The sequence below is a fragment of the Maylandia zebra genome, linkage group LG2, assembly GCF_041146795.1.
Source record: "Maylandia zebra isolate NMK-2024a linkage group LG2, Mzebra_GT3a, whole genome shotgun sequence".
NCBI lineage: Eukaryota > Metazoa > Chordata > Actinopteri > Cichliformes > Cichlidae > Maylandia > Maylandia zebra.
Window position 1 is genome coordinate 47,203,770 of NC_135168.1, and position 23,707 is coordinate 47,227,476.

General features: G+C 39.6%; 3 protein-coding genes across 7 annotated transcripts; 2 read left to right on the plus strand and 1 right to left on the minus strand.

Moving 5' to 3' along the window:
* The first annotated feature begins 2,541 nt into the window (after window positions 1-2,541).
* Window positions 2,542-8,896, plus strand: gla (galactosidase, alpha). The gene is made up of 7 exons (XM_014412680.2): window positions 2,542-2,819; window positions 4,106-4,280; window positions 6,292-6,466; window positions 7,115-7,206; window positions 7,304-7,465; window positions 7,667-7,864; window positions 8,061-8,896. Exons 1-7 carry the CDS (start codon window positions 2,659-2,661, stop codon window positions 8,388-8,390), a joined length of 1,293 nt encoding a protein of 430 aa, XP_014268166.2. The 5' UTR covers window positions 2,542-2,658; the 3' UTR covers window positions 8,391-8,896.
* Window positions 8,666-13,720, minus strand: rpl36a (ribosomal protein L36A). Its single transcript, XM_004545794.4, has 5 exons — window positions 13,600-13,720; window positions 12,911-13,016; window positions 12,194-12,261; window positions 10,910-11,032; window positions 8,666-8,746 (listed from the first exon to the last, which is right to left on the minus strand). Exons 1-5 carry the CDS (start codon window positions 13,600-13,602, stop codon window positions 8,726-8,728), a joined length of 321 nt encoding a protein of 106 aa, XP_004545851.1. The 5' UTR covers window positions 13,603-13,720; the 3' UTR covers window positions 8,666-8,725.
* Window positions 13,721-14,118: 398 nt separating this feature from the next.
* On the plus strand, window positions 14,119-23,461 carry btk (Bruton agammaglobulinemia tyrosine kinase). Of its 5 annotated transcripts, none has more exons than XM_004545795.4 (20): window positions 14,125-14,231; window positions 15,778-15,855; window positions 16,782-16,833; window positions 17,060-17,223; window positions 17,346-17,453; window positions 18,018-18,099; window positions 18,211-18,336; window positions 18,423-18,484; window positions 18,573-18,760; window positions 19,157-19,219; window positions 19,407-19,461; window positions 19,545-19,624; window positions 19,952-20,079; window positions 20,456-20,527; window positions 20,938-21,109; window positions 21,283-21,502; window positions 21,626-21,690; window positions 21,782-21,900; window positions 22,320-22,477; window positions 22,572-23,461. In XM_004545795.4, the coding sequence occupies exons 4-20, from the start codon at window positions 17,083-17,085 to the stop codon at window positions 22,641-22,643; spliced, it is 1,911 nt and encodes a 636-aa protein (XP_004545852.1). In that variant the 5' UTR covers window positions 14,125-14,231; window positions 15,778-15,855; window positions 16,782-16,833; window positions 17,060-17,082; the 3' UTR covers window positions 22,644-23,461. The 5 variants fall into 5 exon arrangements, with proteins under 5 accessions (XP_012773044.1, XP_014268028.1, XP_004545852.1 ...); XM_004545796.4 differs by having other exon boundaries at window positions 17,349-17,453; XM_012917591.4 differs by having other exon boundaries at window positions 17,065-17,223.
* The last annotated feature ends 246 nt before the right edge of the window (window positions 23,462-23,707 follow it).

Below are 23,707 nucleotides of genomic sequence, written 5' to 3' on the forward strand. Positions count from 1 at the left end.
AAAAAAGAAAAGAAAAGTGTATGTATGTAGGAAGACCTGAAAGACTGAGTTACCTGAACTAGACCTCCAAGGTTTACATAGCAACTAATTTTGATCACTATCCAGTGAAATTCTTTTATCAAATTAGATGATTAGATTGTTTTAACTGACAATTAAGTTAAGACAGCTACTTGAATCATTAAACTAAATAAGCTATTTAGGATGACACCAGAAGAAATTAAAGTCTGAAATTAAGGCTGTTTCTCTCAGGAGTTGACAATGAGGTCCAAAAGTCTGAGATCACTTTGAAATATACTTCTCTTTTTCATCAGCTTCAAATTTAGAACACACTGTTCTGAAAATCCTATCTAGGTAAAAAATAATGTCTTTGTATAGTGTACAGTGAGCTGACATGGATAACATAATGTTACCGAAAAGCCCGGTGTTCCTATAATAATTTTTTAGTCTTCAGGTAACCCTATAATGGTTCAGTGGGACTGAGCTCTGTTGGCAGTGAGCACTCCTTGATGCTTTTTGGTCTTTAAGTATTCTTGCAAAGCTTTGGAGGAATCCTTTGGCCTCGGTATAACTCCTTCTCCAAAAAGATGCAAAGGAGAAAACATGCTATATCTCTGGAGGGTTGCTTCTACTTAGATGCAGCACCACTGTTTTGACATGGTGGAGTCAAAGCAGTGGATACTTTCACTCTGGGGGTTAATACTCATTCACTTACTACTTATTCCCACTGCAATGTGCACAGGTGTACCTGATGCTACAAGGTAATTTACTCGAATATGTTTCTTTAAGGATCAAATCCACTCGATCTTAAGTAGACTGAAAACTATCAACCTCAAAGTAATAAAACTTTAAATAAAAAAATTCTTTCCATGCAGGACAGTAATGATGATAGGAGTTAACTGCGATTTTTAAAAATGGCAATGTGCTCTACTACATTAAATTACCCACATGCATTTATCTCTGTTAAAGCATACTGATGGAAACTGAAATTCTGTCCTACGCAATGCATACTTTAATGCGGGACTCAGACAGGCATTTTAAATGAGAGATGGAAGCTTATTTTTAAAAGCTTTTGTTGGAGACAAAAGCGGTGTAAACTAGTGATGGGTCGTTCGCGAACGAAATGGCTCTTAGAGCCGGTTCTTTGACGTGAACGACGCGAGCCGGCTCCTTATCGCGAGCCGTCACGTGTTTGTTTTTTTTTCTTTCTCTCACCCTCTCTCTCGCACTTTTTTTCGCTTCACTCTGCACGCGAGCCTTGTGCTTTACGCTGGGCAGAGGGGGGAGGGGCGGTAGTTACACTCACTAGCACAGGAACAGAGCCAGAGGGAGAGAAAGAGAGCCAGGGAGAACAACGTCACATTAGAAAGGTATAGTAATCATCCACAACTATTTTACGTTGCAGATGATAAAGGATTCAGAAAGTTTATTCATGCAGGCCCATATGACAGAGAATATGCATGTTCTTTTTGTTTTAATATTATAATTTATATTTAATTGTGTTGTGGTTTGCAGTGTTGTTTTCACTTTAAATTTGTAAAAGGAAAAAGCTGAAAATTTAAATAGTTAAAAGTTGAAATGTAAATAGTTGATTTTTGTATTATATGATTTATTTATTACATTTTATGTGGAGTGAATAAATAAAAGTATATTTACGGTGGCCCCTAGAGACAAAGCACATACAAACTTCAAAACACGTACAAACTCCGAAGCACATAAAAACTCAAAACACGTACAAAAGACAACAGAATTGCTCCAGGATGCTGGGCGCAGTGTTGAGCTTTTGTTATCTTGTGGCTACACAAGCCAGCAAGTACCAACGACCGGATTTGGTGTGTGGTAGTAATAGGTAAATGAACTTTTTTTTAAATTATTTGAATATATATGAGTGCCTGTGTATAAATACACAAACAATACACACATGCTTTCAATTGTAATTTAAGTGATCTAGTAGCTCTGCTTTGGAAGTTCAGTTCATGCTAGAAATGTGTTTTGGAGTTTGTACGTGTTTTGTCTCTAGGGGCCACCGCATATATTTATATATAAACATATATAAATAAAACCACTTTTTTTTACATTAGTAATTCCTTTTGTGCATAATTTTATATTATTGTTAATAATAAATAAATTAAAGCAACAAAACAACCTGAAGAGCCGTTTCGGAGCCGAAAGAGCCGGCTCTTTTTAGTGAGCCGAACCGAAAGAGCCGGATCTCTAAAAAGAGCCGGAAATCCCATCACTAGTGTAAACAGTGTTAGGGTGGAAAATTACTACAATAGAGTGTTTTCATACCCAATTTAGTCTTATAAATGTGCATCAACTTTACTATTTCCCCATCTACCAGATTAGGTGTGAAATTAATCACGTGGTTGCGGCGATGTTTTTGTATTCGGGTGAATCACAAGACCATCACCTGCCTCGTGGTGTCACCTGACTTTTCATGTTTTTCACCTGAGTTTTAGGTTAAATCCCGGCGCTTCCTGGTTTCCAGCAACGTCATTGGACGGTAACAGACGCATTTTAATTCAATTGGTCCAGCTTTGTGTCACTCATCCACGGGAGGCGGGCTGGCTGGCTTTGGCACTAGGAAATGAATAGTGAAAGAACTACAGTCGTTTGTTGCCGGTCACTGCACAACTATTGTCGAGCTGAAAATCTAAAATGAGCAGAGCTGCCTGTCTTCTCGTAATTATCAGCTTAATGAGTCCTGCTGCTGAGGCGCTGGACAATGGTCTGGCGCTGAAACCCACCATGGGCTGGCTGCACTGGGAGAGGTTCATGTGTAACATCGACTGTGACACGGACCCAAATAACTGCATCAGGTAAGAAGTGATCCGGTTATCCTGACGTGTATGTACGCTAAATCAAAGCACAAGCCTACATACTCTGTTAAAACTGAACATATCACTGAAACACATTTAAAAACCTCACCTAAAAGAATTCACCATTGATTACAGGAAGTGGCATTTGCATTTAGCCAGGTAATCAGGTATTATTAAAGAGGAAAGACATTTCTTGTGACAACTAGTAAGTACGCCTTCACTATTCATTATATGTTTAATCTGCCTTGAAAGTGTGGTATTTTTATACAAGTACGGAGGAACTCGTTATGAGGGGCTGTCATAAGAATAAGAGCAGGATCACGTGATTGAAATAGTCGTTGACAGCTGATTAAGTTCGCCTTTCTTTGTTCTCTGGATTCAGGCATTGGGGGACGTTGATGTGTGAGATATTGGTGTCAGCAAGTACTGTGTATTGTGGAAGCAAAATTTGCAACAGCTGTAACATAAAAGTCATTTATTGTTAAAGTCTAGTGGAGAAATATGTGAGGTCCAGATTGGTTGGGGGGAAATGATGCACATATAAAACAAGGCTTTAAAAATGAGAAAACTCGTTTAAAATAGCCAAAGTTTCACGTACATATACTGAGCAATAATAAATTGGTCAGTGTAAGCAACCTGGCTCAATAGAGGATAAGTAAGCATTATTTTGTAATCAAAATCATTCAAAGCTGCTCTGGAGGAGCTGGAAGTGATCACAGTAGGTCTGTTTTAGGCCCGGGTGTACTTGATGGTGCAGGGTAGAAGTGGGCAGATCAAGCCAATATCGATACCTACACTGATACTGGATCAGTACTAATGACACACTGCTGTCCCCTACATAAGATGCCGTTATATGTGAAAAACATTAGTATTGTTTTTGGTATCCGTAATATTGGCCTTGTATTTACTTGGTATGGCATTGATACCAAAATTTGCAGTTTCGCACAACACTACCGCAGGGTTCATTCAGGGTTTTCTCATAATGATGATATGTTAAGTCATAATTACAGGTTAACATATCTAACATATATATTTTCTTGAATTAAAGATAACGTAAACGTGGTTTTGCTTTCAACCTCACTAATGCCTCCATTTTTGTGCCTGGCATATTTTTCCTCACAAAACGTAATGTTATTCACCTCTGAGCAAACCTTTTGTTCACTGTTATAATATCTCCTTCATCTCTAAATATTGGTGTGTGCCATATATCCATTACACATTACATTGTACACTGGCTTCTAACGGCTAATATTAACCCCGCCTGTCTCCTCCTGTTGCCTTGGCAGTGAGCATCTGTACATGCAGATGGCAGATGTGATGGTGAAGGAGGGCTGGAAAGAGGCCGGTTACGAGTACGTCTGCATCGATGACTGTTGGCCCTCCCACCAGCGTGATGCCCAGGGCCGCCTGCAGGCAGACCCCAAACGATTCCCAGGAGGCATCAAGAAACTGGCCGACTATGTGAGTATTAGTTATGGAAGAGGAATGAAAAGTCTGGATGTGAATATAGTATTAATGCCATAATTCCTCTATGGACATCAAACAGAAAGAGCTTCAGAGAGACTCGGTGAAAGTGAGAAATACTTTACTAGCTGGGAGAAGCAAAATGAGACCATGTGAGAGGACGTGACTGCGTTTATTGTAGCTTCCAGCTTTGGGGCAGCAGTTTGAATAATATACACAGTTCAAAGAATGATAAACCCACTTTATGTTCAACATGCCGCTGTGATTTTATGGTATGCAGTATTATCATGTCAGTACAACGTGTCTAAAATTTCAGATGTTAAAAAGTTCTTGTAGCCCTGGTTGAATATCTCTAGAAATAAGTGATTACATATTCATCATATACCCATTCAAGCTGACCTGCAGGTATTTACATAATGAATAGGAAAGGAGCAGATGTGGAATCTGTTGTCAAATTACCTTCCAGTATAGCACCTGGAGCCAGGGAAGATGTGCAAGCACATATTGTGTTGGATAGGAAAGTGCTGCCGTTGACTCTCTTCGCAGGAGACTCACAATAGAAAGGAGCTGGAAGCCATGATGCCAGGCGCATTTCGATGTATAAGGCTTCACGTATAAAGATTGCTAAAAATATATTGTTTAGCAGGAAAGGAATATATTTAGGCCCACTAAGGCAACCTTGAGTTCTGTATTAAAAGAATCACGTTTAGAGCTGTGCAACATTGCCACCTACTGGAAGAAACATACTGCCTGCTCAGAAAGTTTATGCTTTAAGCAGAATCAGTGGTTTGTTTGTTTTTTTTGAGTAAAGTAGACCCTTGGGATGATCTGTTTGCTTTTTGGGGGGTTCATCTTTTTTAGCAATTTGCCTGTGCAGCTGTGGCTCAGGAGATAGAGCAGGTCATCTAGTGGTTCGATCCCTGGCTACTCCAGTCTGTATGTCTAATCAGAATCAGAATACTTTATTGATCCCTGGGGGAAATTATTTTTTGTTACAGTGCTCCATTTTAAACCAACATTAAGACAAGACAGACAATACGCTAACTAAGAATAGTACAATATATACATATATATATACATACATACATACATAAGTCACTCATAAATAAATAGTTGGAAAAGAAACATGTGTAGTTGTAGCAGCAAACAGTGTGTTAAGTGGATGCGTTGTACAGGGAGATGGCCACAGGCAGGAATGATTTCCTGTGTCGTTCAGTGGTGCTTTTCGGTAATCTCAGTCTCTCACTGAACGAGCTCCTGTGACTGACCAGCATGTCATGGAGTGGGTGGGAGGTGTTATCCAACATTGTCTTTATCTTGGACAGCATCCGCCTCTCCGACACCACCTTGAGGGAGTCCAGCTCCATCCCCACAACATTGCTGGCCTTACGGATTAGTTTATTAAGTCTGTTGGCATCTGCGACCCTCAGCCTGCTCCCCCAACATGCAACAGCATAGAGGATCGCACTGGCCACAACAGACTCATAGAAAATCCTCAGCATTTTCTGGCAGATGTTGAAGGACCTCAGTCGCCTCAAAAAATAGAGACGACTCTGGCCCTTCCTGTAAAGTGCTGTGGTGTTTTTAGCCCAGTCCAGTTTATTGTCAATGTGTACTCCAAGGTATTTATAGTCCTCCACAATGTCAACACTGACCCCCTGGATTGAAACAGGGGTCAAGTGTTTCCTGGTCTTCCTGAAGTCCACGATCAGTTCCTTGGTCTTTGCCACGTTGAGCTGCAGATGATTCTGCTCACACCACGTGACAAAGGAGTCGACCACAGCCCGGTACTCCTAAGTATCCTTAGGGCAAAATTTACTATTTAACCCTTAAAGGGATATGGTACAAGCTTTTTCCAGCGTGCACAGGCACAGTGGCATGGTTGCTCGGATGGGCTCCAGCACCCATATGACCTTGAATTGGACAAGTGAAAGAAAATGGATGTCACTGGTATTTGTCATTCACTGAGATGAATCAACAAATCTTTGATATTTTTTTATGCTTTAAGATCCACTCTAATGGCCTGAAGCTGGGTATCTACGCAGATGTGGGGGACAAAACCTGTGCTGGATATCCTGGGAGCCTTGGTTACTACGAGAAAGATGCTCAGACTTTTGCTGACTGGGATGTTGATCTGCTCAAATTTGATGGTTGCTTCATGAATCGGGCTTTGCTGGGAGAGGGTGAGTTTCTATTTCTGATTGGCAGTGCCACAAAGGTGAACAACAGGCACCGTATAAATACACATACAGACACATATATGAACGTACAAAAAAACCCTCTGCCATTCTTGGGGGCATCTCCCATTTTGACCTCGTGACCGTTCAGGCCATATTTGGCCTGTTGATATGGGGCTGGATTAGCTACAATCTTCCTCTTAATGATCCTTCCCACTTGGTACCCAATCTCGGGTGATGATATCTCCCCCCCTGACCTGGCATCCTGGCTCCCCCTTGCTGTACATGTGAAAGCAGTCTTCTTCCGAACACTTCTAGTTGTTTCATGTAAGCGCTTTTCATCTCTCTATGTTTTTGTTTCTTTCTGCTGTAGGCTTGGTTAGCATGAGGTGTGTAGCTGGATACATACGCTCCAGGCGGGAGTCGAACTTGCGTCTCCAACTCTAAAGGCGTGTAGTCTTATCACTACGCTATCCAGCTGCTTACAAAAATACATATAAAATATAAAATATATATAAAAATATACGCGCAAACAAACAATGTGGACATGTACTCTCCATCTATACAGGAGGTCAAATTTCTTTCCTAAACATCATTTTATTTACCAGTTAAGGTGTTTAAAGGGTTAACTACTAAATGTTTGCTCTGTTTAAGGCTACACAAACATGTCAAAAGCACTGAACAACACTGGACGGCCTATCCTGTACTCTTGTGAGTGGCCGTTGTACGAGTGGCCTTTAAAACAGGTGAGAACTTGTTTTAATGGTTAACTTGGTTTTTTGTAGAAGATGCTGCAAAAATAATGGAGTATACTCAAAATAAAGAGCATTTCTGTGCTTCCAGCCCAACTACACAGCTATCCGTGAGACTTGTAATCACTGGCGCAACTTTGATGACGTGTTCGACTCGTGGAGCTCCGTCAAATCCATCTTGGACTGGACTGCCGCTCATCAGGACATCATCGTCCCTGCAGCTGGACCCGGAGGCTGGAATGACCCCGATATGGTACTTTGTTCTACTGAAGGCCTTGGACATGAGTGGTTTTACTATCATGAACCTGCTTATTTTTCTTTTTATCTAATGCTAATCTAAATCTCCTCATACTTACTATTGTATTTAGACATTTTTGTAGGTTGTGGACACACTGTAGCATCATCACTAAGCCTGATTTGCTTATGAATTTACATATTGAATTTATTTCTCTAGCTTGTAATTGGGAACTTTGGCCTGAGTCACGACCAGCAGGAGTCTCAGATGGCGTTATGGGCCATCATGGCATCTCCTCTGCTCATGTCCAATGATCTCAGAGACATTTGTCCTCGCTCCAAGGAGCTCCTGCAGAACAAACGCATCATAGACATCAGCCAAGATTCAATGGGCAAGCAGGGATATCGCACTGCCAAGGTGGGTGTGCGACTCAGTACGAACTCCTTCTGCAATGGCAGCTCAGAGTATTTATGGTAGCCTGTCGTTGCTGTTTAGAAATGCTACATGGTTTGTGATCAGCCTGACAGGCTCTTTATAGCATTAATTACAAATGATCAGTGTGGGTAATGGCAGATGAAGGTATAAACCAGTAAGACTTCCCCTTTTTCTACAGGGGAACAATTTTGAAGTGTGGGAGAGGCCGCTGTCGAAGAACCGCCTGGCTGTTGCTGTGCTGAACAAACTGGAGACAGGTGGTCCTCGAGGGTTCAACATTGGGGCTGCCCCCGGTTGGAAGATCTGTGGCCCGCAGTGCAACGTCACACAGATCCTGCCTCAGTACAAGGAGATGGGAGTTCAGACTCAGCAGAGCAAAATAATTGTATCTGTCAACCCTTCAGGCACAGCTCTGTTGACTGTCACTCCCATCAGCAGCGATTTCACAAGGCTTCACAAGCTGAACTGGCAGGGTACATTTGTCAGACAAAAGCACACCATTTTGTAGTCCTCAGGTGGTAAAACGCACCCGAGACGTGTACAATATCTCAATTGTCTGGGAAAAAATGAAGCTGAATAAGTTTTAGGTGTTTATCTTGTGTAAATCTTAGTGAATTAAAATTAAAGCTGCCTGGAAATGGATCACACTTCATCCCATTTATATCCAATAAATTAAACACTTGCTGTTAACTGTCTAGACTACTGAAAGGTTAAATTACCATAAGAGACAAAGCTTGAATTTTTGTACAAGGAAAAAAAAGATTCAACTCAAACACTCAAAAGTATGTTTGGATCCATTTATTGAAAATAGTGACAACTTCATCCATATGACTGGACCACAGTTTAGAACTGGATGACCTGGCCCTGTAAGAAAACAGAGGGAAACATTTGTGAGAATGTGCAACTTATATTTGCATTACTTTACAGTGGTGACTGCCATGAATTTATAATTAAATTCTGACTTTTGTACTGTAGTTGAATAAGACTAAATAAAACCCAGTATCTTCACATTCATCAGCTTTACCAGCCTGTTGTAAAGTCCTGCCACATATGCATACAGAGTGGATAGGACTTAACTTTTGTGCTGTTGATGAGGAAGACAGAAGCTTTTAAATAGAGTAAAGTCTGATTAATGAGGTAACCCAACACATGAATACTGAGTTATGGGGGGGACACAGGAGCCAAATCACCTTGAGGCAACTGTTGTTGTGATTTAGAATTAGAATAGAATAGAATTCAACTTTATTGTCATTGCACATGCACAGGTACAGGGCAACGAAATGCAGTTTGCATCCATCCAGAAGTGCTTTAGTGATATAGATATATTACAATATATATTAGCAATAGTATAGATATGTAAGTATACTACAGAAATGGGTCTATTATGGTATGTTGTGAATATTCTATAACTATAAGTATGTACAGGCTGTAGTGAGTACAAGCTATGTACAGGATATGAACAGGATATAAATATGAAAAACTATACAGAATATGAAATAAATAACTTTACAGAATCTGAGATATACAGCTATACAGAAATGGGAACTATGCAAGTTGTAAACAGTTGTAGGGTTAAAGATTATTGAATGTACAGAATGATTATTTACACAGAGCTATACAGTAGTGCAGTTAAGATAAGTGAGGGTGTAGATAGTTTCTACAGAGGCTATATAAAGTGCTAGTGGTTGTGAGTGGTGGTTCACTCCATGTTATTATTGTGTGTTTGAGGGTACAGTTGTCCATTGTGGGTGTGTGTATGTTCAGTCCATGAGTTTAACGTGGGTCAGATTTGAAATTGAAATAAAAGGTAGCCAATCATGAATTTGAGAATCATGTATTAGAGCTTCTATTGAAGGAAGAAAAAACAAAGACGACAAGCTCAACAGCAAACCTTGTAAAAATAAATAAAAACTAATAACTGTATTGACAGTATATATATTGAGATCAACTCATGCATCGTATTTTAACCACCACAATAAATCAACAGCCAGCCCTGAGTCACCATCTCATCAAAACAAATACAATTTACCACTAACCACAAAAAACGACAACAAAAAGAAAAACAATCTGTCACTGAAAGCGAAATATGCTCCAGTTAAAATCCAAGCTGGGCTGCACATTTATCAAGTGTAGCAAACAAACATTTCCTAATGCAATTCTGGTGCTATAGCATGTGAAATGCGTTCATACATGCAGACACATGCCTCTTTCACAACTCAATTTCAAAAGCGGTTTCTCACTAATTACATCAGAAAAGGGTGGGCAGAATCGAGTCGGACATGGTCAGGGTTGGCCCTTTCCCTCGTCTAACACACAGAGCTCGTGTCAGACGCTTTCACACTACTGGAAAAAACTGTTGGGGTATTTTTCCACCTCTTGAAGAGTGTTGCCTAGGCAGAAGCGCCGACAAATACTCTAAAATCCATATTTTTATATGTACATCTGAAGAATTAAACAATTGCCAGAACAAATAATTCTGACAGGAAATGGGACGACTAGAGAGCGAATAGGCTCAAGATAATTACATATCCGATCAAACTGCATCCAACGTTTGCATTCTCGTGCACCTTCTTTGAATATCTTGCAATATCCATCTTTAGCGTGCAAAGCTAGTGTGCATGTGTAACAACAGCTTTATGCAAACTATTTTTTCCAAACAGGAAATCCATGTTTAAGTGAAAAAACAGCTGATATGCAAAATGTGCATTTTTATAGCTGTCACCGTTTTGGTTCCATAATTTATCATAATTAACATAAAAGATGTCAATATGTCGCATGAAAAACTAATAGTGGGTTATGAACATGAGGTTATTAAATGTGTAACAAAATAATTACCTACAAATATAAGAAGTCAGAATATTTTTAATGACAGATTTCTGTGGGATGATTCTGACACCAAACTGTAGCTTTAGCCGAGATTAAACCCACTATGAAAAGTACTACTGAAATAAAGTTAATATAAAGAATATGTTGTAAAGAATAGTTAACTTCAATCTTTACAATACCAGGGACATATGTGAGTCTTACCTTTCTCTTCTTGTCACCACCCAACTCGAAGTGCTTACATCTCTTGATGGCCAGCATTCTCTTGGATCTGCAGTTGGGCTCCACACACTCGAGCCTCAACACAATCTTCTTTGTAGTCTTAGCCTGTTTGACAGTATTTCAGTGAGTGTCATTTCCCCTCACATATATCTCAACACGATCAATCCAACAGTACAATGCTGTGAGATAGTATTTACCCTTTTCATGATCATTTTTCCTGTGAATTTGTCACACCTTAGCATTTTAACACTAGATAAAGATAATCTGAGTAGGGCTTGCTGTTGCGTTTTGGATCAGTCCTGCAGCATAACCCGAGGGCACTTGCAGATAAAAGCACAAACAGATGGCTGGACACTTTAGGATTTTCTGGCAGAGAGCAGAAGTCATAGATCCATCAATCAGAGCGGCAAAACAGCCTCTGACCATCACACGTCTGCCACCATGTTCGATTGGTATATTTTATCAAATGCTTTTAGTTTTGTGCCAGATGTAACACTACTTACATTTTCCAGAAATTTCAACTCTTCTCGACAGTCCACAGAATATTTCTGTCTTGGAGGGGGAGGGTGGGCGAAAGTGAAACTATTTGGTCAGTAATGGTTTGCACCTTGAAACTCTCCCATGGACGCCATTTTTGTCAACTCTCTCCCCACTGTTGAATCATGAACTCTGATCTTAACTGAGGCAAGTTTTTTAGATCTTTTGCGACCTCCGAGATGAGCCATAGATGTGCTGTTAAGAGTAATTTGGATAGGCTAGTCACTCCTGAGAAGGTTCGTTACTGCCCACAAGTTTTCTCCATTTGTGGACCATGGCTCTCTCCATGTTTCCAAAGCCAGAGAACAGCATTGCAACCCTTTTCATACTAATAACATCAATGTCTTGTTTGTCATCGTTTCTTAATTCCTTTAGATTGTGGCGTGATGTGCCGCTTTTTGATATTTTTTAAAAACTTAAAACCTGTACAACACATTGAAGTAAGTGACTTCTTCATATCAACAGATATGGCAGTATTCAGGCCTGGGAGAGGCTATTGAAATTTTACTCAACTACCCAAAAAATGTGGCTAATTACACTTAAATCGTGATTTCACACAGGGCAAAGTAAAAACTGTGCTTTCTATTTACTTAGGTTATTTTTTTATAATATAAACAATTAGTATGATGATGATCTCAAACTTTAAAGTGTGACAAAATTAGCAGAAAAATATAAATCTGGAAAAGGACATACTTTTATTACAGCACTGAATGAGAAAGCCATGGTTACCTTTTTTCGGAAAATCGGCTTAGACTGACCGCCATACCCACTCTGCTTTCTGTCGTATCTCCTCTTACCTGAAAAACATTTAGTTTAGTCAACACATACTTGAACAATTAATAAAATAAAGCAAGGATGCACTGATGCATTATGGGTTCAAAACAAAATATTGGCCCATATTTGCAGACATCTTACAATTTCCCTTCTGTGATAGGAAAAAGATTGTAGATATATTAAGTGCTAAGACACTAATCTATTGATTTATCAAAATATGTGACGACAAATAATCAGATAATGCCATAGATGAGGCCAGTGTCGTGCTAAAAATTTACTGCTGATGCTCGTGTGACTTTGTGTATATCTTTGTTTGTATTAGTAGATGTAGTAAGCAGAATTTACTGAGTTATATATAAAATAAAGAAATGACCTGTTTTACAAGAATCCATCCACGTCATCAATCCAGTCTTTTTTGGCTACTTAAAATATTTTTATGGAAATGCTGTTAAATTTGGTGCAATTTGCTCTAAAATCTTGATCAAATCTACTGAAAAATAAACTTTTAACTGCTTGTATTTTGCGACAGGAACGTTCTTCCTGGCTCATAGTGACTTGATATCACTTAAAAAAGATGTTTTTGACAGATCACAGGTCAATGTTTTATATACAGACACTTTTTTTGACTTTAGACACCAGTGCATCCCTTAAATACAGGACAAACATATTTACCCTGTACATAAAGAGAATCCTTCCCCTTCTTGTACTGGGTAACTTTGTGGGGCTGGTGCTTCTTGCACTTCTTGCAGAAGGTCCTGCGGGTTTTCGGGACGTTCACCTGCACAACACAGAGAATAACATTTGAGCAGACGTGCAGTATACACAAAATACCACAACGCGGACTAGCTAGCCACGTCCAACAGGCCCAAGCCATAAAACTCACAACACTTATGAAAAATCAAGTGCACAGCTATCAAAGAGTTTTGTTCAATCATTTTCGAAATTGACTTAATACACAGAAGCACCGAGTTTATCATTTAAACTGTGGCCGGCAGTGTTGGGGCAAGCTAACACGTTAGCATCGCTATTTTAATGAAAACAGCGTAAACAAGTGATGCTCCAATACTTTTTACAAAGCAAAACACGTTTTGACGTAGCTGTTAATTGATTGTGATGTTTCGCTTGTTTAGTTTTTCGCTTCTGACAGAAAGGCCGGTTGGAGTAGAAAAACCAACAGTGGCGTTTCGCCACTAAGATAGCATCCATCAATATAACAGCGTTAAATATACCAAAGATGGCCAATACCGCCATCGTTACGCACATTGTAACATTATCAACATGACCGGGTGTATCAAATACAGAAATTGTACTTTAATCGGCAGGATTGAGATAGATTTGTTTTAGGTGTAATGGTAGCATACCATGGCTGCAACCCGATGCAGAGGGAAAGAGGAAGAAGGAGGCCGGAAGCAGTTCTTAAAGTCGCCCCTTCAATAGACCTCAGCCGTAGACAGGTCTGCCCCCTAGCGGCCGGAGATGCAAAGAAGCCAAAACCATGAAAAGACTGCAAACGGCCCCAATTTTAAGGAGAGTGACAGCCATGGAGTGCACAGCATAAACCTGACAAAACTCAGTGGGTCAGTAATATACTAAAACACAAGCTATACATTTTACTCACAGTGAAAAGGCTTTAATGCCTGCAGAAGTTATCATTTTGAAATATCTTTTAACAACGTAATAAGCAGGTGAGAAACTAAGAAATCCACTCAGGTTACAGTGTAACTATATGTAACAACCAAATATGGCCTTGCATTAATGTTTAGCCCGCTTCCACTTATCACCAAAACTGTCCAGAAGGCTGATATGAAAATTAGCAGCAAGAAAAAGGGGAAGTAAGCCCTGTCGATTCCTCTCTGTGGGTGTGTTTTAAGCTTCTTGCATCACAGACCAACACACATTTTATGGAAAGCCAGCTACTGAGGCAAAGGTCCATGCCACTCTTCAAGCTTCAGCATCTGCAGTTGTCTGATGTGTGTCATTTTTCAACATCTGGGTAAGCAGCACTTGTTTCTAAAGGAAGTATTTTTAGTTGCACTTTGTTCATAGAACTATAAATGAGAGAAGCAACCTTTGAGTACACTTCATCTGAAAGACCGAGGCCAAAAGTAGCGTAGATTAGTGCAAGTACTCAACTGAAACCCACTGTAATTTCGTTTGTATGCAAATCCTGTGAAATAACCAATGAAATTATGAATCCACAAGTGACATTTTCAGCTTAAAGTCTAACGATGTATAAAGTTTTGAATGTTTTCTGGACATAAACGTACTGTTGTGTGCTGAGTGCTGATAATCCTTTATGTGCACACACTGACACTGTTCATCAAAGTGCTTTCTTTGTAGCAGAAACTGGTTAAATGTAAAGCAAATCGCTATCGCTAATCAGGTTGTACTTTCACACAGTTACTGACTCTCCATGACAGGTATCTTGCATTGAACTGTCATTTTTAATACTTACGTGTGCATCATAGGAAATTCTCGTATCCTGACAAATAGTTCTCACAAGTCACCACAATGTTAAACTTATGTGGTATTTTAATATGCCTGAGTATTCTTTGTGGTTAGAATCAGTCTTGTGACATTACTCACTTTTTTCTCTCTGTCTGTTTCTTTGTTACGTATGCTCACACAGAGACACACGCAAACACACATACACAAGTACGCATTTTATTGCACATAGCACTTATCTACCAGGAAACATCAGGAAACACAGCATCTTTACAGGTTCCTGTTAACATTAGTCTTTCATGATAAGGTTGTGTCTGCTGTGTCATTCACATCAGACATCATGCAGTCAAAATTTGTGCACTTTAGAATAAAAGAATGCAATAATGACCATTTATAATGATTTATTTGCTACTTAATTGCCTTTCACACAGAGGGTGTAGTGACACAGTTGGCCTGTATTAGATTATATAGTCTAGGTCACACACAGAAGAGTAAAATTACAAATGGAACCTGCCAAAACTGGTACATTACATGCTTTTCAAATGTCCAACTCATGCACAGCAAAATTTAAAAGAGAGATACTGTCAGGTAAGAAGAGGTGCAGGCCACAGGGTTTCTTCTCTCTTCATATTGCAAAGCAATACTGATGCAACTTCCCTATGAGTTTGTCTGTGTCAGCCACCATGAGTCAACTCCCATCAGAAAAGGCAAAAAAATAATCTCCTCTGAGTAGCCATGATGCATTGGTAGCTGCACAGTTTCAGTCAAAAGGCTTCACTGATTTAGAGGCACATATCAAAGTTTTGGGCGTGCGCCCTCAGAGTTTTTTGACCTTCACTCGAGTTAGTGATGTGAGAAAAGACGGGTCGTGTTAAATGAGGAATGAGTAAACAATGTTTCACAGAATAGGGAACACCTCTGTCTGCTCACGAAGGCACAAACAACACCAGCAGGTAGTGTCACTCGAGTGTGAAGAAATGTCAGACTCCCTGTTAGCAGAGAGCAACAGAAGCTTCTCGTAGTGCCACAGTTACAGTTCAGATGATAGAAGGAAGTTCTCTCTCTCTCTCTCTCTCTCTCTCTCTCTCACTAAGCTGAAAATAGGCTGAGTTGAAGTGCGCACACATCTGACAGAAACTGACACACAGTGAGCGCTCGGCCGTGTAACGAGGGTGAGTCTGAGAATTTGATAGTTCACATTTGAGCGGTAACCGGTAACAAATAACTTCCCCGCATTGGTGCACTTTTGTTGCACTTTTAGAACAATGTGGTGACGGGAATACCTTGGCTTTTCTTCTGGTCATTTGGTGAGATTTTAGTTTTAGTTCTGCATTGGTCAGAACCAAAGAAGCCTTTGCTTCCCAACCTATCATCAATATCTTTCAGCTTTGTTTTCATCAGTTGTCGTGATTTTCTGCGTGTACCGTCACTGCAGTACTATTTATACTGAATTAAGTTTCAGCTAGCTATATTTCCCCTAAAATATCAGGCTGTTAATGTCGCTATGTTACTAATTTCCACAACAATTAATTATTGTATGCTCCCCTTCACTCAGATTCTATCAATGTGTCTTGTTTTGGAGGTGCAAGTTTCATTTCAGCGCTGGTGGTTAGGAGGTGCTGCAAACAAGACACACTACACTGCCATAAAGCAAAAAGAGAGCCTTTTTCATTTGCCTACTTATCTTATGTGCGTGGTAAAATGTATAAATGTGCCCGAGGGGAAGGAAGCCTTCTGATAGTAGGAGTGATATATTACATGATATGTTTGCCAGCAAACAAATTTTATTTAGAAGTAAAACAAAAAATGAATCATGTCTAGACTGTATAGTTATATAAAATGAAAGAACTATACTACTGTATTTAGCCAGGTTTTTGGATCAACAAATCAGGCACTTGATATCCATTCCAAAGGCAAAGAGGAGTTAAATACTGTATCCAGATGACCAGGATGTAACAGCTAAGAGAAACAGATGTGCCACAGAGGCAAATGTTGGAAACCGAGGATGTTGCTGTCAGGAAAAGCAGGGCTTATGCAAACTACACCTAATCACACAGCGATATGCGCTAACACTGCATGCCTGTTCATCTCTTTCCAGATCTCCACTTTCACCTGTTGCAGTGGCACTGCTCCAACTCTATGAACAGTGGGTAGGTATTACATTCTTTAAAATGCTTTTCAAAGGAAACGAAAACACTGAATAAGTGTAAAGTTCAGCAAAACTTGAGGCTTTATCATAATGCTGAGCCAGTCACAGCTCTCAGCAGAATTACAGATGCTGTTGTAGTCGGGGTGTGAACATGCTGTTTAGTGGAGAAGCATTGTGTTACGCCATGATTACTCTTTTTAAACGTATCCATTTGTCACTTGTTCCAGTGCAGCTGAATCCTGAATGAATCATGTCAGACTCTATACTGGAAGAAGTCTTCATTAAAAGATCTCAACAGAAGAAGAAGACCTCACCTTTAAACTACAAAGAGAGAATGTTTGTTCTCACAGCAGAAAAAATATCCTACTATGACTTTGACACAGACAAAATGGTATGTATATAGAACTGAAGAAAGGTTCGTTTCATATTAATGTTGGCTGGCAACCTTGGGCCACCAAATAAACACTTGGCTCTTTATCTTGGACTTACCTGACTGTTTCCTCTTCTGTTAAGCAGAAGCGAAAAGGTCTGAAAGGGTCAGTTGACCTAGAGAAGATCAAGTGTGTAGAGATAGTCCAGCCAGAGCCCAATGCCCCACAAGAGCGCATGTATCCATTCCAGGTAGATATTTTTCAATCCAATTTTCATTACTGAAGTTATAAACAAGAGTCAAATGCAAATGCTTTGTACCCGATTAAACTTTATATAAAATATACACTTTGCTTGCTTTCACTGCTGTTTAGCTTCGGGCCAGAACACGTAACAGGAAGATTATATAAGAATAGAGCTGCAGAAAAAGAACAACAAACACTTTCTATTAAAAAAAACACGTACGAGCAGCACACAGCAGCATGAGTGAGGCTCTCCAAGGACTGTTCGGTGCTCCAATAGTTAACACTGTGAAAGTTAATTGTTAAGAAGTGAAACTTCCTCTCACACTCAGATGAGCTAGGGGCTTTTAGTGCCAATGTTGCCATAAATAGTAAAAGTTCAAGCTAAACATGTCTTAATGAAAGAAAAAGCAAAGTAACACTTCGTGGGTTCATGTGTTGAATTTCCGTTAACGCATTTGAAGAGACTTTTGCCACACTTGCAGCAATCTATTCTGCAATACCAAACTTGAAAAAAAATAAAGAAAAAAATACTGAAAATTGCCGTCTTGCTCCGCTGTGGATTTTTCCACAGGTCATTTATGATGAAGGGCCACTGTATATATTTTCTAAGACTGAAGACACCCGGGTTGCGTGGATAAAGAAGCTCAAAGAATGTAAGTGTGCATGTCTATTCTCGCATTTCGTCACCGTATCTCGTATCATCTTTCATGAACATGACCATATCTTGTGTATCTGAAAAACTCTGTGGCCGTATACGTGTACAGTGGTGCGCTTCAACAGCGATCTGACGCAGAAGTACCATCCATGCTTCTGGGTTGATGGGGTGTGGTTGTGCTGCCACCAGGAAGTTAAACAGGCCATGGGTTGCAAAGTGCTTGATAGTAAGAATGGTGAGAATTAGACTCCCCTTAGTTTAAAGTCTAAAATGATCAGGTCCTAAACTTTTAAATTAATATATCTAACAATGCCTTCATAGGAGTGACATCACAGCTATCTCGAAGGTCAACAAGGAAGCCGCTTCCTCCAACCCCAGCAGAGGTATAGACCTAGGACTATGAGATGAACATTCACCAAGTACACACTGTTTTCTTCTATATGACAAAAAGCTATCTTTTTTTTTTTCCAGAAAAAGCCTACTCGTCCTTTACCTCCACAGCCTCCTGACCCACCAGCGTCCTCTGCAGGCATGACTGTTGTAGCTGAGTACAGTTACACACCCATGACACCACAAGACCTGGAGCTAAGGAAGGATGAGGAGTACACCATCCTGGAAAAGTCCGATGCAAACTGGTGGAGAGCTCGAGACAAATATGGGTAAGCTGACTAGAGGTGACCCAAAGATGTCTCGTAAGAAGAGTGTGACCGCACGTAGCCCATCAGACAAATCAAAAATCAAGCGCAATCAGTTTACTCTGGAAACTTACAGTGGAGGCTAAAGTAAACCAACTGCAAGCATTATAATGAGGAAGACAGATAATCAGTGATGATTTTGAAGCACACAGATTAAAGATAATTTATATAAGAGAACGTTCAAAAAGTGGCTTCCGGGGCTACACGGCTCGTTAGTTCATAAATTTTGCATAACAAGTAGAAATGAATTTATATAATATACGATTCACTTGAATGATTTGTAAAAGTTAGAATCTGCTGGTGTTAAGAAGAAGTTCACGTTTTGCATGTGCCATCTGTTAATGTTCTTTTCTTTTCCAGAAAAGAGGGTTATATACCAAGCAATTATGTTGTAGAAGCTGAAGATGGGCTAGAAAGATTCGAGTGAGTATCAGTGTTATTGCTTTGCCCCTAAATAGGTGTATTAATGTCACATATGGTTATACATTTTATTATTTTTAACCTAACTCATTCTTGGTTCCTTATCTGCACTCTAATTAATTTCTTATTGTTGAACTAATACAACAACATTCAGGAAGAATTAAAAATTGTTTATTTTTTTTATTGACAGCTGGTATTGCAAGAATATGAACCGTAGTCAAGCAGAAAAACTGTTAAAGGCTGAGGTAAACCCATGACTGTCATTGCCAAAAATATGTTTCCGGACTGTGTTTAAGTCAAAACTTATGAAATATGTTGTTGTAATCAGAACAAAGATGGAGGCTTCTTGGTGCGGGACTCCAGCAAGGCTGGGAAATACACTGTGTCTCTGCTCACAAGGGGTGGCGGGTGAGTAAGCTTAGCGGTGTTAAACACTGCTACCATTTATATAGTGTATCCACTCGCTCCGGTCATGTGTGAACGCATGAAAAGAAGAACTGTTTGTAATGAAAGAGGAAACAGTGGCCCACAGAGGGAGAGAGATGTAAATGACTTATGCAAAACTAGGACTAATGTGTCTGCGGTACTTTTTTTTAAATTCCAAGACTGAGCTACCCTGTTCAGAACACTGAGGAGATTTTACCTAATTATGCATATATGATAAATCATTCCTGTTCGGTGGTTCCAGTGAAAACGTGCGAACTAAATCCACCCGTGTTACTCTTCTCTCTACAGGGAAGCTGTTGGAAGCTGCCGACATTATAACATCTGCACCACCCAGCAGAGCCAGTATTACTTGGCAGAAAAGCATAATTTTAACACCATCGCAGAGCTCATCAACTATCACCAGCACAACGCAGCAGGTCAATATAACTGCCCGGGCCATATGGATACATAGTCTCAGCTTTAATACTGTGGTATTTGTTACACAATAAACTCATTTTCAAATTTGGTTACGGTAACAGGAAAAAGGAAATGAGTCATAAGCAAGTTTGAGTGGGGGGTAGGGGGCCATTGGAAATTTTGTGGGTTTAATTATTCTTTTTTTATTATTAATCTCCACTTTATTTAACTTAAATTTACAGTTGCTTTTTATTTTCTTTTTTAACGTCTTCTGTAGCCCTTTCACTCACATGTCAAAGCTCAATGAATTAGTTCATTCTTGCAATTCATATTCCAGTCATCTTTTCAAAAATGACTATCTTAATAGGTAATGTGGCTTTGTTATCTCCCCACTAGGCATGGTTAGCAGACTGAAACACATCGTATCTAACCGGGCACGGCCCCCATCCACAGCAGGCCTTGGTTATGGTAAGATTATGACTGCAGATGAAATTTAATTACACCTGCTTTCTTGGATTATGAATGTATTCTTTTTTATTATAACAGCTTTCAGAGAGTGTATAAAAGCTAACATGTAAGATACTGATCATTGTTTTAACAGTGTTTTGTGCTATTAGTATATTTGGCAAAGTTATTACACTTTTGTGCCTAGTATGAGATCAGAAGATTAAAAATGGTTTTCTGTCTGTGCACCTGATTACCTGGTTTTTAGTTTGATAAAAGGAAAAATGTTTCTAGTGTTTATGGTAACCAAGAGTGGCATCTCATTTATCTCTCAGCAGCAGCGCTAAAAAGATATATACAACGTGTCAAGCAGTTATTTTAATGAGGTCGTTACATGCTAAAAGAGCACAATTATTTTCTCTTGTTTGACGTAGGTGTGTGGGAGATTGACCCACACTTACTCACCTTCATCAAGGAGTTGGGATCTGGACAATTTGGAGTGGTGAAGTATGGGAAGTGGCAGGGACAGCATGATGTGGCCATTAAAATGATTAAAGAGGGCTCCATGTCAGAAGATGATTTCATAGAAGAAGCAAAAATCATGATGTAAGCACAACTAAATGATAATTGCTGAATGTCTAACTCACTCTAAGATGAGTCTGTTTGTGCACAAGACTCATAAAACTGATCTGTCATACTGGGAATGGTAGTTCCTATAATGTCTTTGAGGAAACCCAGCTCACAGTGCTTAAGTTCCTTCTTCTTTTTGCTCAAACAAGGAAGCTTCGCCATGAGAACCTGGTCCAGCTCTATGGCGTGTGCACCAAACAAAGGCCTATTTATATAGTGACCGAGTACCTTGCAAACGGCTGCCTCCTCACATACCTCAAGGAGGGCCTGAAGCAGCACCCAACAAGCATCCAGCTGCTAGAGATGTGTAAAGATGTCGCTGAGGGCATGGCCTACCTCGAGTCACACCAGTACATCCACAGAGACCTGGTGAGAGACAATGATCCACTGTGTCAAAGCTTAAAAAAGAAAAATCCTGTTTGCTACCCAAAGATAACGCTGAAGGTTTAATGATTATTCCTGAACCAAAAGCATTGTTTGTTTTATCTCCAGGCTGCCAGGAACTGTTTAGTAGATGGAAATGGCACTGTCAAAGTGACTGACTTTGGGCTATCAAGGTAAAACACTTTACATAAGTTGCAAAAAGAACAAGACACACTGGTACATCATCAGCATAATATTAAAATCCTCTTCCTCCAAACCTTCCAGGTATGTTTTAGATGATGAATACACAAGCTCGGTTGGCTCAAAGTTCCCTGTCCGCTGGTCGCCACCCGAAGTCCTTCTTTACTGCAAATTCAGCAGTAAGTCTGACATCTGGGCATATGGTAAGTAATATACTGTATATATTTTTACTGTTTTATTGATGTACTTCAAAGTGAGTGGACACAGAAACTTCAGTATTAAAAATAATAAAGGTGCAAATGATTTAATAGGTTAATTAATAATTACTCTACTGTATAAAAACAGTTTTGGTGAATACATAGGGAAAATAAATGTGCTAACAAAAGTATTCTTTAAAATTGTAATTAAATAGTTAAATGGAAAACTAAATACATACATCGGGAATTTATATTACAATTAATGCATTAATACCTTCATTTAAAAATATATATTTTTATGCATGTAATGTTTTATTGTTCTGTTGATATCTATTTTTGACCTTTATATTTTGTTTTGTTTTGTTTGCTCAAATTGCATAAAAGCATAATGATTTTAAATTCTAACCATTTATATAATCCATTAGGGGTTTTAATGTGGGAGGTGTACACTCTGGGACGGCTTCCTTATGAGCGCCTCAACAACACGGAAATAGTGGACCAGGTGTCCCGGGGCCTGCGCCTCTTTCGCCCCCAGTTGGCCAACGAAAGAGTTTACAGCATTATGTCAAGCTGCTGGCTTGATGTAAGTGAATTTTCATATTTTATTGCAACTCTCGGTTGAGTTGACATTTAATATTGGCCCTAATCCTAGAGGTTTCCTTTGCTGTTCCTTTCAGAAAGCAGAGGAGAGACCAAACTTTCAGGAACTGGCGCTGACTGTTCAGGATCTGCTATATGAGCTCCAGTAGGACTCCGAATAATGTATCAGCACAAAACATCGACAGTTCACTCAGAAGCCCACAGAGTCGTATCTTCAGATGCCCCTGGAAAGATAACAGTCAGTGAAAGTAACAGCACAGCGAAGTCCTCTGAAATGTGAATATGTGTACTGTGAATATCACTGTTGCTCACTGATTATACCATCCTTTCCATCCCATAAGTAGAAGTACATTCCTATAGAGTAGCATTTCAATTGTGTACATTTTATTAAAGAGCACCGGATTGAGTTTGTATGTATGTAGTGAATTTTGTGAAATATTTGTTGAATGTGTAAACATCTTTGCATGTCTAAACAAGCTTTGTACGCGCATATGTATTGCACAAATAAAAGCCAAGTATACCAGGCTTTGAAATGTTTGAAACATCATCATGTGGGATGAAAATTAAAAATGAAAATGTGCAAAAGATGGAATGAAAATTTCCAACCATGCGACAGACCTGCTGTATTCACGGATGGCGTTATCCTCACCGAACTGAAAACAAACGCGTAAACACACCCTCAAATGGATACGGCTGTTACGAACTGCGGTCAAGTGAGCCCTCACTTACGAAGTCACAGTCAAGCTAGCCGCTCCGCCAGCCGCACCGAAAATGTGGTTGCACTACTCTTACGTATATTACGGTATGGGTGAAGACCGGCTTAGAAACGCAGTGTTTTGTGTCCTGACACTATTTTACTTCACAATCCACTCCCAGTTTTAGTGTATCTCCACTTTCCCCCCTGTGATCCACAGCCCAAATTACTGTATGATTCAGAGAAAATTAACAATAAAATTTACCCAATTTACTCTACTGTACTCTTAATGTCCTCATCTTTGAGCTCAGATTACAGGAAAACTATAGGAGGTGACGCAGATATTTCACTGGATTATGACTCTGGGTGACCCCCACTCTGCACCCTGTGATCCACAGCAACAATTACTGTACGGTTTTTGAGAAAATTCATAGCAAAATCTTCCCATTGTGCTTTACTGTACTCTACATATTGACATCTTTGAGCTCAGATTACAGGAAAACTGTAAGAGGTGACGCA